The sequence below is a fragment of the Medicago truncatula genome, chromosome 1 (genome assembly GCF_003473485.1).
Source record: "Medicago truncatula cultivar Jemalong A17 chromosome 1, MtrunA17r5.0-ANR, whole genome shotgun sequence".
Classification (NCBI taxonomy): domain Eukaryota; kingdom Viridiplantae; phylum Streptophyta; class Magnoliopsida; order Fabales; family Fabaceae; genus Medicago; species Medicago truncatula.
The window spans coordinates 41,183,646-41,201,850 of record NC_053042.1 but is presented as its reverse complement, the minus strand read 5'-3'; the positions used below and the strand labels follow the sequence as shown (position 1 = coordinate 41,201,850).

At 32.9% G+C, this 18,205-nt stretch overlaps 2 protein-coding genes across 4 annotated transcripts; both read right to left on the bottom strand.

The window, feature by feature from the left end:
* Positions 1 to 4,424: 4,424 nt before the first annotated feature.
* On the bottom strand, positions 4,425 to 8,368 carry LOC11405938 (uncharacterized). 3 transcript variants are annotated; one of them, XM_003591154.4, is made up of 5 exons: positions 8,053 to 8,368; positions 7,884 to 7,933; positions 6,093 to 7,595; positions 5,771 to 5,912; positions 4,425 to 5,275 (listed from the first exon to the last, which is right to left on the bottom strand). In XM_003591154.4, exons 1-5 carry the CDS (start codon positions 8,126 to 8,128, stop codon positions 4,662 to 4,664), a joined length of 2,385 nt encoding a protein of 794 aa, XP_003591202.3. In that variant the 5' UTR covers positions 8,129 to 8,368; the 3' UTR covers positions 4,425 to 4,661. The 3 variants fall into 3 exon arrangements, with proteins under 3 accessions (XP_003591202.3, XP_039685474.1, XP_039685483.1); XM_039829540.1 differs by having other exon boundaries at positions 6,093 to 7,515; XM_039829549.1 differs by having other exon boundaries at positions 6,093 to 7,515; positions 7,884 to 8,071.
* Positions 8,369 to 10,742: 2,374 nt separating this feature from the next.
* On the bottom strand, positions 10,743 to 16,688 carry LOC11408014 (ATP-dependent DNA helicase Q-like 1). Its single transcript, XM_003591153.4, has 10 exons — positions 16,440 to 16,688; positions 16,062 to 16,360; positions 14,784 to 15,041; positions 14,349 to 14,512; positions 14,098 to 14,194; positions 13,948 to 13,991; positions 12,521 to 12,635; positions 12,066 to 12,419; positions 11,321 to 11,545; positions 10,743 to 11,148 (listed from the first exon to the last, which is right to left on the bottom strand). The coding sequence occupies exons 1-10, from the start codon at positions 16,588 to 16,590 to the stop codon at positions 11,038 to 11,040; spliced, it is 1,818 nt and encodes a 605-aa protein (XP_003591201.2). The 5' UTR covers positions 16,591 to 16,688; the 3' UTR covers positions 10,743 to 11,037.
* Positions 16,689 to 18,205: the final 1,517 nt, after the last annotated feature.

Genomic DNA, 18,205 nt, shown 5'->3' with positions numbered 1-18,205 from the left:
AAACCCTTATGTCAAAAAAATTCAATCAAATTGGTCCTTCAATTATATGCATATCCATCATACCGATCCTCAAATTAGTGAAAATACCATCAAATAGTTCCTTGAATTTTCACAACAGACATCACTGTGATCCTTGGTGCATACATTTGCTGAACAAAGTAAAAAGTAAAAGATAGACATTTTGTATACCATCATAAGTCATATATTTGATGTTCATAAGCCATTACATAGCAAAAAAAAAAAAAAACATTACATAGTCATTAAGTCATCAAATCATTTGATGTTCTTAAATGATTACATATCCAAAAAAGCATAAACTAAACAAGTCCAAAAAGCTTTAATTAAACTAGTCCAAAATCATAATTTAAACAAGCATCAATGCTTTGGAAATCCTGAAGTTGGGATAAACTCCATGTATTGGGGTTTGAGTAGAAGCGGATGACCCGTAATTTGGATTTGAAACTCTAATAACTCTAGGGGCAGTTGGATTTTGTGGAGCAGGACCCCCTCAGTAGTGTTTGTTTATGCATGTCATTTGAAATCACTGGTCCTCTCATGCCATATCTCCTTGTACTCATTCTCTGCAAATAAAATCAATCATATCAGCCCTTAAATTATAACAAAATCCATCAAATTAGTCCTCAAATTATGTCAATAAGTCTCAAATCGATCCATATTTTAAAGGGGTGTAATTGGAAACACAACAAAAATTACTATGAAAAGTTAAATCTCGAATTTTTACCATTTCCATCAATTTAGTCCTTATACACGTGGCTGCCTTGTTGACACGTGTACATGACAACACATCATGCAAGAGGACACGTCATCACCACTAACGGAGCTTTTGGACGGAGGGACCATTTTGATGGACGTATGTAAAATTCAAAGACTAAATAGGTATTTCGCAAAATTCAGGGACGAATTTGACCGATTTTTTAAAATTCAAGGACGAATTTGAGGTATTAGTCCTTGTTTTAGTCATGAGCTACATCTCTAGTTCATTAACAGTGCTATAGAGGGAGTACATTGTAGCGTTTGTCCTTAGGTTAATATGAGACTCAGGACCTGTTTAGGCATTTGAAGAAGATGGAGATACATATTTTGGCAGGAAGGGAGTAAAGTGAAAAATAGAAAGAAAAAAAATCACATTTTTTTAGATAATATTTGTGTTAAGATGGTAAATGAATGTTTACGATTAATATTATTTTTTATCTTGAGAATATTATAACAACGTAGATAGAGCCCTCTAAAAATATAATTTTTGACTTCCCCGAATAATAAAGATTTTATATTATGAAGAAACATAAACCCTCAAGATTCTACATCTTTCCACTTCTTTCTTATTTCCAAAGTCCTCCCATCTAACCTCCCGAATAGACCTTTACATTTTTTCTAATACACTTCCTTTTTTCTGGACAACGTTGAATATGGTTCGTGAATGAACTATTGAATCAAAAGAAAATTCTAATATTATCTTGATTTTTGAATATTTTTCAACTATATAAATTAAAATTGACGTAAAATTTGTATTTTCTATAAACATCAAAGAATCCAGCTCACTAATGAGGTTCGAGATTTCCCCTTTGAGCTCTAACACTTAGATGATAGTGAATTAAGTACTTTTGTAGATCCCTTTTTGCCTAGCCACCAAGTTTTTGCAGGTCACATTCATGCGAGGTTTTACTCTGACTGTTAGGGTATAAGAAAGCCTCCATGGGCCATGGCCTGGGATGGCATCCTGGGTATATGACACCGTCAAATTTATCTCATTCAATCTCCCGCACTTGGTTGAGAAAGATTAAGTCATGTTTTACACCCGTCTCTTAAACTCGAGTAAGTATGACCTCAACAAAGACATATTCACATCCAGTTCTTTAGCTTGGATGAGGAGGGACGAAACACTTATTACAAATCACAAAATGTAAGGGCTCCCCAAAGTAAACAACATCTAAAAAAATATGCCTAGAGCAAAGTACATCGACGCATTGGATAGGGGTGGAACCAATATCACACTCAAGGGCTAACACATTCCTTTTAGCCCATTAGCCTCAAATCAGTGGCGGAGTCAGAAAAAAATGTTAGGGTGGGCCACTAAAATTAACTATTGAAAAATTGTTTAAAGTCTCGCAAATTAGACCAATAATTGAATTATTTAAATTTTTCGGGTGGACCACTACACCAATTTGCGGGAATTTGGATCAACCGAAACTTAAAACCGACATAAAATTTTTAATTTTTCCGAGTGGGCCGTGGCCGACCCCAGCCCATGAAGGGCTCCGCCACGGTCTCAAATGAGGGGATTTGTAGTTAATGTGAAAAAAGAATTAGATTTGACATAAATAAATATGTGAAATGATATTTTTATAACCATTTTTTTTACAACTTTTAGTACAAAAATAATATAGAGATAAAGAAAAAGAGAAAGTAAGAATACTGTGCATCAAAAGAGATAAGTAAACAACATTTAAAATATTATATGATGATTTATACAAAAAAAAAAAAAAAATATAGTTAACTATTTTGAGTATACTTTTTTAGGTGTATTTTGAGTATACAATCAATACTATATTTATATCAAGAAATAATTTATAAGTCATAACACAATTTTGTCCCGCTGCATAGGATCCTTCACAGCTAATACGAGTATTCTAAAATTATGGTATCACTCTACAACTAAATAGTCAATTAAACTATGATATTTTTATATTAAGAAGTACACAGCATACTAATCTGCAAAACGTCATAGAAAGCAGAGTTTCTTTTCAGTTTTCTCAAATCCAAGAAAGGAGAAAGAATATAATCAGTGGGAGGGTGGATGGATGGTAAATGAAATAATTAATTATACTTATTAGTATAAAGTTTTTTTTTTTTTTTTTTTTTTTTTGTGTAAGGAAGGAAATGCAATATCTAGCGGATCAAAGTCTGACAATTGATTTATCAATATCATCAGCATGTGTACTTTTTTTCTTACTACTGCTATAAATATAAATATAAATATTTAATTTAACCTCAACTTAATTAAAAGAAACTGAAATAAATAACTTAGGTAAGGTAACCCAGGTGGCATGGGGAACGTAGTTACTTGAAAAACAACACATACCTAAAAAAACTTGTCCATTACTTGTGCCTTCGCACATGTCCTTTTCATCTCAACGTCTTTTGCAAATTGACCTATATATGTGTACAAATTAAATTAGTACTGTCTAGATAATATGTTGCTTTCAAAAAATATCTAGATATATGATGATGCAGTTTTAAATTCATCAATGTAGTTACTAGTTAGTAATTTATAAGTTAATATACACTTGGTTCATTTTTAATATAATATGACCGGTGGCAGATTTTGACTTATTTTTTTGGGGGTGTCAAACATAATGTAATACTTCACTTTTATTAAGCGTTTATAGATTAAAATGTTTCACACAGTAGCAGACAATAATAAGTGTTCTGGTGGTTTGAAATCCTTAAAAGGAGGGTGGATGGTGCGGGGTCGAGTCTATGTGGGAACATATTTTTGGATAAAATATTAAAAATACATAAGAAAATGATAAAAAGACTGACTGAAGGGTCGAACACACGTAGATCCGCCGCTGAATATGACGAACTCGTATAAAGAGTAAATTGAAGTATTATTCCTAGAGTAAGAGTTATTAAACTTGGGAAAAAAAAATCGACACTCCTTATTTTACAAAAAAAAAAAAAATCAAGAAAGCTAGTGTAATAGTTATTAAACATGTTTGAAGTAGAACATTTCTGTAAATAGAATTTTTAACTAAAGAAATGGATGATATATGAATCTATGAATGATTTAGTTTCATCATCAGCTACCTCTTTGTCAGTTCTATTCCATGTAGACCATCAGTCACGACTTTGGAGCATATGTGGGACAACAGTACTTGAGTTAGAAACTAAATCAAATTTTTAGACCAATAATTTCTGGTATAGTACACATTTTATCACCATTTTGATAGCATTGAGAATGTTCTGTGATACAAAATTACATAAATCATGATTATATTGTCTTTCCATAAATAAGTGTACACAGTACACCCCAATATGGTTTGGATTGTGCGCCATGTAATTGCATGTAGTCGGTCACATCTTGACTGTCCAATCAAGATCGGACAGTTCAGATATGATTGATTGCGTGTGGTCACGGGATTGTAATTGCACATAACCCAGATCCATATAGTTCAGCTCAAGGCGGTCGGTCTAATATTATTATTGTTGTTGTACTTAGCTTGGGGGGAGATGAATAAATGGTTGCCATATGACATGGATATAGTTTAGCCACAAGGCGCAAAGTTAATATCAGACCTGCAAGACTAAGACTAAAGAAAGGGCTAAAAGAAAGACAGGAAATAAGCATGAAAGCACATGGTATGTTGTACTAGATTGTTTTTTGACATGTGAGGCTGGTTGACAATGCTAATCATATAATTAATAATCCAGTTGACCAAAAAAATATCATTATTTAGCCAATTGTAGTTCACATTTCACATACATAGTTGGACCTTCCGCTCACTCGATGTGACTCGGGTTCAAATCCAAAAATCTATAGTTGAGGTTATACGTAAATTCTATTGTAAATCCTCAATGAGATTGATCTTCCTCTAATAATGTGTGAATTTTCATTCAATGAGATTGATGTACCAAGGGATTTAAACAAGCCACAAATCAGAAACCAATTCATCTATCAAATAGGTAACTATGTCAAGCTCAAGTTCTAAGCCATTTTCAAAGGCTTCAATGTCAAAGTCAAGCCATCTACCCAATGGAGTGCTCATGTCCTTGCTAACAAGCTCATCCACCATCACCTCTTCTTCCATGCTTCTAAATTCCACCATCTCCTTGTACACTTCTGCTAACCAACCTTTCCTCTTCACTGATGCCACCATGCATCTAGGCCATGCTTTGCACCTTGTAACAAAAACTTGCCTACATCTTAATTCTATGCATTCACTTACACAGTCAAATATAGCTTTCCTTTTGAGCTTAGAGTATTCTTCATAGCTTTCCACACCAGTTCTTTGATTCTCCAACAGATCAAAGAGAGTTAGCATCATTATATTGTCTGTCTCACCCACCACTAACTCTTCTGCTATCAATTCTACATTGCGGAGTATATCCTTTACATATTCAAGTTCCATCATCCTTGACGATCTTGTAGAGCTTTTCTCTGACCAATTCATCTTGTATTCAGGTGATATAGATTCATTTATTTGAGAACTATATACTTTTTCATCTTGCATGGAAGAATAAACTCTGTTGCCTCCTAAAAAAAGGGTTATATATGAACAACCATTAACATTTTATGGATGTATGTATTTGTGCAGAGGTATTAAAAAAAAAACTAAATTTCTAACATTTTTTTTTTTTGGCTTTCGCACCGGTTTCCAACCCACCAAAGGTGGGCGACTAATCCGGCTCGTGCGTTGAGGCATGCGCACTGGCCAAGCGTTGTCCCCCCTGGGAATCGAACCCGGTATTCCCCGGGTACATCCTTGGAAGGAGATGAATAAAAGATAAATAGCGTCTTTAAAAAACATGCAGGGGATATCATATATGACAGTGATTTGAAATTAGTCATGAAAGACTTCAAAGTTAAGCAAAACTGGCCAGCTAGTAAGATTAATTTTGCAGCATGTCTCAAGGTTATTCAAAGCATGGAATGTTGCAATTATAAATTATAGTTTTTTTAAGTGAAAGCTACTCAAGACTAAAATATGCTCATCAGAAGTGTACAGAAAATCAAGAATTAAAACAATACCATATGTGCTATCTTCACTATCCAAGTTACTTTTGCTGATGAAAGGATTTTCAAAAGTAGCAACAGTTCTTGTATGCTGATAACATAAATCGTCTCTGCTTTCATTGCTGTTACGGCTCAGATCTTCCATTGGTTCTGATATCTACACGAGAGAAGAATGGTTGAGTAATAAAAGCATGATGAGTGTCCTCCTCATCTCTTTGACTAATTGATGTCAGGAAGTTGCCAAGGATAATATACTATGTTTGATACTTAAAACTTTAAATCATATCCGTAACAAATGAAAATGAGTAATTGACAAAATAAAAGAAATGAGAGAGACCTGAAGTTGCTGATTCATGCCAGGAATTGTATAATAATTTGAAGAACAGCAATTGTCATCCATGCTGTCCAGTTTATCACTAAGCAGGTTCAGGTGAAAGAAATTGTCATGTTCCCTTGATGTGTTGCATGCCATGTTGTTAAATCTATCTTCCGAAATAGATTCAAAATCATCAGAACACCTTTCTATTTCCAAGGTACATTGAGGTGGGTTAATGTGAGATAACATGACACTTAATGTATCAACATCCATTACATGTAACCTGGTAGGATAAACCTTATCAACATGAAGAAAAGAATCGACATCAATTCTGGTCCTTGTTTCCATCACTTGCTTAGTAGTCGACTGCGACTGAGATGCATTTTTCCTCAATGGAGATTTAAATGTAAATGAAATGACATCCCTGCTTTCTGTCATGCTATATGCATCATTGTAAATACTTTCATCCATTGTAACATTACATTTTATAGACTTTCTATCATGAGTATTAACTACATTATCAGAACCTCGTGCATCATTCTGATCACACCTCTTCTTTTCGGAAGAACTCTTTCTTTTGGATACTGAAAGCTCCTTTTGCTTATCAGTTACTCTTGTTCTGGACTTTTTGGATTCATAGTAAGAATTTACAGCACATTTGTTTGTCGTCGTCCTAGCTCCGGTCGAACTTTCTGAAGAACAGGTTTGTGTTGACTTATTGGTGTCAACTTTTGAAGATGATTTACCTTTGCTGGTTTGCCTAAGAACGGTGCTGTTCTGACCATTCCAATTTTTATGGTTTGATTTTATCTCTTTCTTCTTCAAGTATCTCCTATTTCCATTCAAATTCAATGTATCCCTACTTTGAACAAGGGTTTTGGATGGTGTTGCAAGTGAAGCAAATTTTCCTTTACCAAGGCAAGACCTATTATTTTCTGAATCTCTTGAACCTTTGAAGATTGAAGTAGACTTATATAAGTTGCTCCTCATCTTGGATCCGAGTTGCGCTATTTCCAATTTCTCTTGCAGATCAAGAGTTCGCAGAGGAACAGATAAATGTCCAATTGAAGACATTGTGCTCCTCATATATAGTTCGGGACTTGCCACAATTCTCTTAGCAGATGCTCCCATTATATATGCTGTATTCTTAGGTTTCATATTAACGTGACTTTTTATAGGAGACAAATGTTTGTTGTGAGTAACTGAAATGGGTTTAGCAGACTTTGAAAACAAAGTTTCATTTTGAAATCTTTTCATTGTTGTATTTCCCACTTTATGAGCCTTTGGTTCAATGGTATCACAAGAAGACTTGTTTGACTTAAGTGCCATGTTTAAAGAATCTAAGTGACAACATAATGAAGTGGAGGAGCACTGAGACAATGAATCCAAACCCATGAGTCTGGCTACTAGCCCTGGGGGTTTATCACACCCTTCATCATCATCACTACTAATTGATAATAAGGCAAAGTTAAAATCAGTACTTGCAATATTACTAGGATTTTCTCCATTCTCATCCATCTTTATCTGAAACAATTGTAATAATAATAAGAAAGGGTCGTGCTAACAAATTCCGTAAGGGCACTTGTTAAGAAGCTTAAAAAGGAAGTTTTAAGTAGAAAAAGTCAATTTCTAAAGTTTCAAAGCCCATCATTTCCAAGATAAAATTTCTAGTTTAAACATAACAAATGTCATTAGGGCCCTGTTTAACATTTCTAAATAAGAAAACCATAAAAAATTAAAAGAAAAAAATGGTTACAAAAAAAATAAAACTAGGAAAGTAAGAAAGGGAGAAAAAATCACACTGGTGTTTACCTGTGACATTGGCATGATTTCAATGTTTTCCTTTGCGTGGTTTGAAACATCTACAGAAAAATGAGCAAAAATATTCAGAATAGGAACATCACATTCACAGACACTAGAAAGAATGAAACTATATATATTAAAGACTAGAAATAATTGCCAGGTAAGTTAGGATTGTAACAAAGGAGTTTCTTTGGAGATTTTCCATTCCGATCAAAGAAGCTAAGGAAGCTACCACTTCTTTTCTCCATTATCATCAACAAAGAAAGAAAAAGAAAAACTTCCAACAAAATGAGTTCTTTTTGACGGTTATTTTCTTGAACGTATCAAAAACCAAACAAGAAATTTTGTTAAATGAGTTTGGTTTGTACTCAAAGAAGATAGTCCAAATGAGGGAATGAAGAAAAAGATGTATGGTATGAGAGAAGAAGGAGACAGTAAATGGTTTGCGTAAAAAACACTCAAAATTTGGAAAGAGCAGGGAGGAAGAAAATAAATGTGCATCTCCTCACTCGTGGGGTGAAAATTAAATAACAAGATTCATTTTATTTTTAGAGGAAACTAACAAGATTCATTATTCATTTCACTCAAAAAAAATTATTCATTATTCATTTGGATGTGTTTGTTTTAAATTTACTAAATTTATTCCTATGAAATAACATTTTTTAAAATATAAAATGGAAATTGTATTCCAAGTATTTGGATAAAACATCCCTAAAAAAAAAAAAGTATTTGGATAAAACATGTTTGGTTAACATTTTAATATTTTAAGAAACCATAAAAATAGAGATTATAATAGGTAATTATACATGAATTTATTCTCTCCTTCGTGAAAACTTTATTCCCACTCTATTCTTTGGAAAGAAATTTCTATTCCCAATAATATTTTATATCTGAGAATAAAATTTAGTAAACTTGTAACAAGTGTATATTTATATCATTTTATTATCATGAATCTACAAATATAACTTGAAACAAACTCACCTAGTATTTTTGTAGCTTTGTTAGTAAATCACTAATTAACCATCATCATTTTTGGTTTTCAAAATTTCGCAAAGTAGTTATGAAATTGAATAAGGTTAATTTGTGTTTGAGGAAACAGGCAAATACCTTCGAAATTGTAAAATCTTATAATTATTCATTTATAATTCGAGAAAAGACAAATATCCCCTCAAATTGTAATAAGGTTAAAGTTGATGACGCGTATGTTAAATGACCACGTGGCACTTACATGAGTCAGATGGATAATGATACGTCACAGGGGGTATTTGCCCATTTTTTAAATTTTCGGGTGTATTTATCCATTTTTTGAATTCGACATATTTTTTCCAAGATAGTGAATGTTTTCAAGAAATGGATTCCCCATCATTAATCATTGTATACTCTTTTTCAAGATTTTTTTTGTCTTTGTCTTTCTAAATTGAGGAAATAAAGAGAATGTCATATCATTTATAGAGATATATACACACACAAAAAAAGGAGGGTCCCATCAACAAGTGGATCCCCCACCATTAATTTTTGTTTTTTTTCAGTCAATATCCTCTTCATTTTAGATCTTCTCTATTTATTCCATTTTAAAAGATAAAGACAAAATAAAATTTGAAAATAATTAATAAAGGTATGACATACTTATTGATATAACTTATAATCTATATTTTGTATGTATCTCTTTTTAAATGACAATCTCTATTTATTTTTATAAATGAAAAGAAACCTAGCTTGATTTTCAAACTTTTGTATCTTTACCTTTCCCAAATGAAAAAAAATCGTAAATGGAGAGATCCCAACTCCTACAAGTACTCACGTTCAATTAATAGTATGTACTGTTAAAAGTTAAAATTGGACCCAATAAGGTGGATTTCTCAGGTACTAGTAAGAAGTTTTATGGAACTGACAATAATAGAGGCATTAATAGGAAACATTTATGAGGAATCATGCTCTTTGAAATTCACATTGGGTTATTAAATTCAGAAATTAAAAATATTAAAATGTACAATTCTACTGTTACTCACAAAAAAATGTGTTCCTACTTCCTACGTGTGCACCCCATATTAACTAAGAAAACGTTTTATTTTCTTAGTACTGGTTCCTGTACTTGAAGGACCTATAGAAGGAAATAGTGTTGACTTCAAAGAGGAAGATGCCCATACCAATGCGGCCGAGAAATACTATAGCATTCCATACTTGACACTTGCTGCTTTCATTCAAAGTTTTGGTTCAAATTACAAAATCTAGGATGATCAATTTTTACTTTTGTATACTCTGCGGTGGAATAATTCTAGTCCCTCAAAATTAGATCTGAAAAATGGCAAGTTTCAGCATGGGGCAATTCTCAAATTGCTCCATCTTAGATCAATTTTGTTTTATTTGCTACTACATATACATCATGCATTTTATATTCTAATTTATAGCCCTATTCAATTATAATTTCAAATTTGACTCAAATTAATTTACTTGTGAATACATTATTTTTTAATCCCCCGTTTAAAAATCTAATTGGTTCAGCTCATTCTCATATATTTACTACATTATTTATAAAGAAATAAATTTAGCTTGTATCTAACTTTTGTAATATTAATCCCTTCCTCAAAACTTTGTAAAATTAATTAGGGCTAAATAAATTTTTGGTCCTTATGAATATAGCGAATTTTGTTTTTAATTCTTATAAAAAAGTGACATGTTTTTGTCCCTCTAAAAAATAGAGTTTTGATTTTAATTTAATGGGGACTAAATATTTTTGTCTCTATAAATATAGTGAATTTTGTTTTTAGTTATTCTAAAAAAATGACATGTTTTTGTCCCTCCAAAATATTTTAGTCCCCATTAAATTAAAATTAAAACTAATATATTATAAATAAATATGACTATAATTTAAAATATAAAAATGCAAGGTGTACAACTAATACCAAATAAAACAAAATTGATCTAAGATGGACAATTGCCCCATACAAAAACTCGCCCTGAAAAATAATGTATAATCTAGAGAGCTATTCTAACTTTTCAACAGGTACACCATAAAACTTTTCAGGAATTCTGTCACCGCACGATATGATTGAAGCTACTAATCGGTGCTTCGCATTGGATGTGCGTCTTTAATTACTTGTAAACGCCAAAGCAAGCACTTGTTGAATGTGTTAGAGCACATCAGACTTGAAACTGCAGTGATTCATGATGCAGTCTTGAGACAGTTATCACAAGGGCTAGAGCCATATTTGCAGTTCTTTCTATCGAAAGATTCTCCAAAGTGTTCAAGTAATGTTTGCCTCCGGCATTCATCCTAAACATTCAAACCAGATAAAATGGGTGAAAAATTGATAGACGAATAATTATATGAATCTAAATGGTCAGCTTGTATTTTTAACTTTTATCCCATTTTCAATAGTAATGAACTGACTATAGGTGTGTGTGTGTGTGTGAGACCTTGCTGAAATGTAAGGGACCTTGCTTACCTTTAATTCACAGTACTGTTGCATCTTTTTGGCTTGAGCCATTGCTGTCTTAAAACTCTCCTTTTTATATCCTTGGCCGTTTCTTATCATGCATACAACTCTACTAAAATCCTTCTTCTGGTATAGGGCAATGCAAACTGCAGGAAGATTGTCTCTTCCAGCCCTTCCTGATTCTTGATAATAGCTTTCAATTGATTTTGACATTGTATTGTGGATGACAAATCGCTGAAAACACGTAACAAGAAAGTATAATTTGAGCAACAAAGAACTGTAAAACTCATCACTAAAAATTTCTAGAGCATTTAAACACATTGCATGTGATTCTATTTGCTTTAGCAAAGCATTCAAATGCTGAATTAATAATGGACATATGGTATATTAATATATTTAATTTCATTATGGAAATTGGACTACTGTGCTTATATTATTATATAGATTTTGCATAAGTAGAAAGGTTTGGAGATGACTTCGTAATTCCCTGTATACATGAAAGTTCTTTATAAATGCTAGCTTAAGGGTTGGTCTTTTTATCATTTTGTTAGGTCATCAGACTGGTAGTCGGTAATTATGCAACAAATCACTAATAGACCATTCAGCTTGTTTATTAACTATCAGGCTACAGGATAATTTACAGAGAAGGGCATAATTTCTTTCATAAAGAGTGGAATTCCTGAACAAAGTCAATCATAAAATTGTGAATGATAACAACATCATCATAGTAACATAAAAAAGCATCTCAACTTACAACATCAGCTTTGTCTATCCCCATCCCAAAAGCAATAGTTGCACATACAATATGAACCTCTCCATCGTGCCATTTCTTTTGAACAGCAACTCTCTGGCGGGCAGCCAAGCCAGCATGATAATACGCTGCCTTAATTTTACATTTCTCATTCAAAAATTTTGATACGTCGACACATTCACTTTTTGAAAGGCAGTATACAATGCCACACTGACTCTTGAAACGATCCATTAGTAGCTGTCCAAGCTGCTTTAGTGGTTCCTTTGTCTTAACAATCACTTCATACTTCAAATTTGGTCTGTCAAAGCTTCTTTCGAGAACAATTGCATGTGGAATTCTCAGAGCATTTAAGATGTCCTGAAACAAATCCAAATTAAGGCAATGGAAAAGGGTCAGAAAGCTATCTATACTTACAACATAGCTGTCCATACATATTAGAAATTTACCATTCTAATTACCTCACGAACTGGGTGAGTTGCAGTGGCAGTCAATGCCATGACAGGAACACGTGGAAAATTTTGCTTAAGAGATCCTAATCCCCGATAATCAGGCCGGAAATCGTGTCCCCATTGGCTGAAAAACATGATTTTTAATTTAAAAGTCATGAATCTGTTTTTGACAATAAAAATCACATAACTTTAACAATCTCCATCCTTAACGGGTTCAAATCCTAGTGGAGTCACCCACATCGAGAATCTTGTTCAACCAGCCAAACCAGGGATCAGTGCCACAGTCGGCCCAGGGGGTCGAAGCTGTTGAGATACCATTGTGGACCCACTAGAGTGTCAAAGGCTCTAATTACATTGGGTTCCAAAAATAAAATCTCCATTCCCGACTGTTGAGGTATGCCTTAACTAATTGGTACTTTAACATATGTTTCTAGACCTTTGTAGTAACACTATAATATTTGATGGCAAAACTACTCCTGTGGCCCCTTAACCTAATTTTAGGTAACAATTTAGTCTTTTATCTTTTTGTCACGTCATTTTGGTCTTTTACCCATGTTTGGATATGGATTTCAAGCTTCAAATCTATGATTTTCTTTTCCTGTGAGCCCTGTCTTAAATATATGTTATGCCCCAAAATATTTCAAAGATTTGAAGCTTGAAAATCTATATGCAAACATGAGAGAAAGACCAATATGACGGGAAGAAATGAAAAGGAAAAAAAAAACACCACATTGTTATCTGAAATTAAGTCAAGGGACCACGGAAGTAATTTTGCCTATTTTCATCAATCCAAATTACAGTTCTTGTAATAAAGTCAGTGAAACTTCCTAAAGAAGAAAATGTTTTGTATTCGGGTCACGGTTTAATATCTCAAAGCAGTCAAGAACTGTATCAGTCAGTACCAGTACAGAGACAAGACATAATACAGACTTCTGGCTTATGTAATGACATACCAACTACTTCAAAGAGGCGTGTCAGAACTCAAAATCAAGAAACGAATCCTTACTGTTTCACATTTGAACCACCCTTTCACATGCAGTTCTTTATATATTTTTTTTTTATTTAATAACCATTCAGTTCAAAAAGTTCTGAAATTTAGGAAGCCATACATTTAATTTTAAGATATCACTATATCCAGAGTTTTTTTACCATGATTAATCTGTCTGTTATCACTGATCTGCCTCCTTAATGGCCACCACGAAAGCTCAATTCAAAATGACATTTATGAACCATGACACTTCACTGGTAATTAAAATTTTGGAGCTTGTTCATATTGTTTGATCAGCATGAGACAGACATATCAGAGGCACATGGGAAGAGCTACTTCAAGAAGGTTTTATTTCTAACAAAGTTATGTCTCAGAATTTCATTCAATTGCACTCATTGATGAAAGAAAAATAATCACTGCAACTGTACATGAAAAGCACAATGCATACCTAACACAGTGTGCCTCATCAACAACAAAACCTGCAAGTTGTCCCTGCGAGTTAAGAGGGAGCACCAACCAAATACGCACATGAGATCTTTATAATCTAGTACTCTGTGATTCTGTTTCATGAAATGTATTCAAATCAATATAAATTTACCTTCTGATGCATGCATTTTAAAATTCCAACAAATGATTGGTTTCCGGCAATTCTCTCAGGTGTCACATACAAAAGCTTGCACGAAGGCTTGTCTTTTCTGTATACAAGCAAGGAAAGTACAGTGAGAAAATATTAAACAGTAAAGCAATAATTACCTGAAAGGTTTTTTTAAAAATGATACTGATACTAATAGGCTATTTTCATGGGCAAGTTATAGGATACACAAGAATAGACAAGGAAGTGAATCTCACCTTAGCTCTTGGAGAACAGCTGCGGCTTGGGAAGCATTTTGTTGAGAATTTAAAAAAGTAGCAGGTATTCCAAACTTGAGGTTAAGTGTTATTATCTGATCCTGAATGAGTGAAAGTAAGGGAGATACAACTACTGTAACTCCGGGTTGAAGGGTTGCTGGAAGCTGCAAGCACAAAATAAAATTAACAGGTTCAAAAGCATATTATAAGATGATAGATAACAATGTTTCACCAATGCTGTTTGATACAATGAAAAGCTGTGAACTAGACAATCATTTGATACAATATACATCTTTAGCAATTTTTTAGCAGGTGCATGCTAGTTGCTTCAAAACAATATATTCATCATTGGTATGACTATTAAGTGGTTAGAAGAATAGTCTTACAAAGAAATGTGCAAAAAGAAAAAATCAGGGTTCAAGAGAAAGCAATGACCTGATAGCAAAGAGATTTACCACCACCAGTAGGCATAAGAATAAAACTATCTTGTTTTGCCAAAGCTGCTTTACATGCTTGATGCTGCAGTGGTCGAAGTGACTTGTTACCAAAGATAACAACATTTGCCAATTCAATATCATCTAGCGTCTTCAATTCTTCGTAACTGAGAGTACTATTTCTGTCTTTTGCAGCAGATGATTTTATTTTTCTGGAAGTTGATGAAACGGAGCCCTGAGTGATGCCCTTTCTACCATTCTATAACACACTATTTCAGTATAATCTTACTTTGTCATTTTAGTCACAATGTCACATTTATACCAGAAAATCTGGCCAACGCAAATAGATTAAACAAAAATATGCGGAGAATAGTCCTGAAAGTTTTTTCACAAGTTATTATTGACATCAAAAAGATAATCATATATAGATCAATGTAACGTTTTTAGTTGAATGGTTTGGCAACAGCTCAAGACCCCAACCATCAGAGAAACTTCCCTTGCATATTTTATAAGTGTGATACATGAACTGGTCACATAAAGGAATATGGAAACTCTTGGTTAATTACAATTTTGCAAATCTTCAAGGGTCTGCAACCTTCTGGCCTTAGGGTATGTTTGGATTGGTGGTATAACTTGAAATGAAATGGACTAGTTAAATTTTAAGAAATAGCAGCTATCTTATTTCATTTCGGTCCACTTTATTCCATTCTATACCACCCACCAATCCAAACATAGTCTTAAGACCCCAATTTTTCCACAAAAGACTAGCAGTCCTATCTTTTTTTCTTTTCTATTGTTTGTATGCATTATGACCTGGCTTGCTTACCCTCTCTAACTACCTGAGTAATCTCTTACCTATCTATTTGCGACTAACTGACTAGCTAATGAATTTCATTGGCTTACATCCATTTTATCTAATTTTCTATCTTATATTGAATTTCATATATTCCAGTTTGTTTAATCTCTGTGCATGGTTTTGAATGATCCTGACATATAAGCATTAGGGCCCGTTTGGATAGGCTTATTTTTGAGATTATGCAAATAAATGAGCTTTTATGTATTATTCATAAACTTGTCAAGGTAGTTTATGAAAAAACAGCTTATGAAGATACAATTTTCGTTGGTGAGAACTTATAAATTAACATAAAAGCTTATTTATTTGCATAAGTTATTTTTCATAAGCTCAAAAATAAGTCGATCCAAACGGGCCCTTAGAATACAAATATTTGAAACTGCAAATAAAACTGACAATGACAGTAAAACAAAATTGATTTACTACCACTAAGTTTGTAGGATGTTGAACCCTTGAAACATCAAAGTTGGTATCCTCCTCATCGTCGCTTGAACCCAACTCCACAAACTTATTCCCTTGTTTCTTCGGCGAATCGTCAATAATATCAATGAAGCATTTAGAACCATCACCACGCGTGTCAAGCACGTGATTCAAAGTTCCAACAGCTTGTGATTCCATTTCGTGTAAATCATCCCATTCCTCCGTATTTTGCACCGACTCCCCCAATGCCGCAAGAAAATCATCGCCGCAGTGTTCAACAGTGATAAAGTCACGACCATCGTCACCTTGAATAATAATAATCGCTTAATTAAATAATCTATTAATTGAGTGAATATGAAAGTGAAATAGTTAGTCATTAAGTACCGTAGAGAGAGACGAGACGATCGAAACATTGGTTTGCGGCGAGTTCGTCGAAGCCGAGTTCGAGAGCTAAACTGATTAATCGAACTTTTTCTAATTCCAAATCGTGTTGTTGTTGCTTCTTCTTCTTCCTGCTACTGCTTCCCATTTCCATTCCCGCGCAACTTGATTTTTTTCTTCCAATTCAATTTTCAATTTTGCGCTTTCTATTCTCTCGTTGAACCGTTAAGTTTGGGCAGCAGTAGTTTGCTAAACGAAGTCGTATTCAATGCGTTACTATCTTTTGAGTAAATAGTCAATTTCCTCCCGAAATTATAAGTTTCGTCAATTACCTCTCGAAATTAACAAAACTTTAATTATCCCTTGAAATTGCATAACGTTAATCAATTTACCCCTCCGTCAAATCTTTCTGTTAACTGTTTACGGTTATGATCAAATACCCCCCTAAAATTTTGCACTTATGTGCAAAATGCCCCCTAAACTTAAAATTTTAGATTTTTTTCTTACAAAAAATCATACATTTAATTCTTCAAGTAGTATATTGTACTTATTGTCATAAAAATTATATTCACAAGAAAATGAATGAATATATGCCAAAGAAATCATGGTTTTGTCATGTACAACCTTTTCATTCATATTTCATATTTATCATCAAGGAGCAAGATAATTTTTTTACAAAGAAGGTAACACTAAAAACCAAACATTAAAAAGATATCAAGTTGTTGAAATAAACCAAGACAAGAATGTCATAGCAGCAGAAAATTGATATCTATCACATAACTTTGTAGTACAATGTGATCTACCAGCTTCATGCAGAAGGTCTACGGCATAATCTATTTAACATGTTGCAGCTAATAGATATGAAATTTCCTGCATTATAAAAATTATATCATTAATTAAGTTGCAAATTCACAAACCTAAGACTTGTTTCTTCTTCCTTCTGCAGATATTAATCTATAAATTTTCTTTATGGAGACATAATTATCAAAGTCTTGTGTACTTTATGACTGCATACTCTAACATAATTACCAACTTGTGTAAAAAAAAATCTTCTATATATGTATATATTTAAAACACATGGGAGTAACATACCTTCCATAAATAATTTATATGATCAATAATTGTTAATTTGTTTGCCTTCAATATCTCTTGAGTCAAGGATAAAAAAAATATAGATTTTCAAGTTTATGGGGCATTTTGCACATAAGTGCAAAATTTCAGGGGGGGTATTTGATCATAACCGTAAACAGTTAACAGAAAAATTTGACGGAGGGGGTATATTGATTAACGTTATGCAATTTCATGGGGGTAATTGAAGTTTTGTTAATTTCAGAGGGGTAATTAACGAAACCTACAATTTCAGGGGGGAAATTAACTATTTACTCCTATTTTTTTACATAATGAAAATTACTATGAAATTTATAAAATAAAAATAAAAATTAACCCGTCGGTTTCCAAAGGGAAAAGGCTCTAGTAATTCGAATGGAAAGTAAGTAATATCCGATAAAAAAATTGTTTAAACTAAAAATCAAACTGATGTCTTCTTGAACAATTTATCCTAAAAATAACTTATTAATCACTTGAAAACGATCAACTTAACTATAAAAGTTGATATCATCATGTATTGAAAATTACTATATCTTCTTATTAAATATTAGATAATTTATACTTTAGAGGAAATAACTATAAAAAAATATTATTAATTGATGCTGCTACAATTTATACAGTATCTTACGATCCTTTTAGTTATGCATATTCTTTCTTGTATT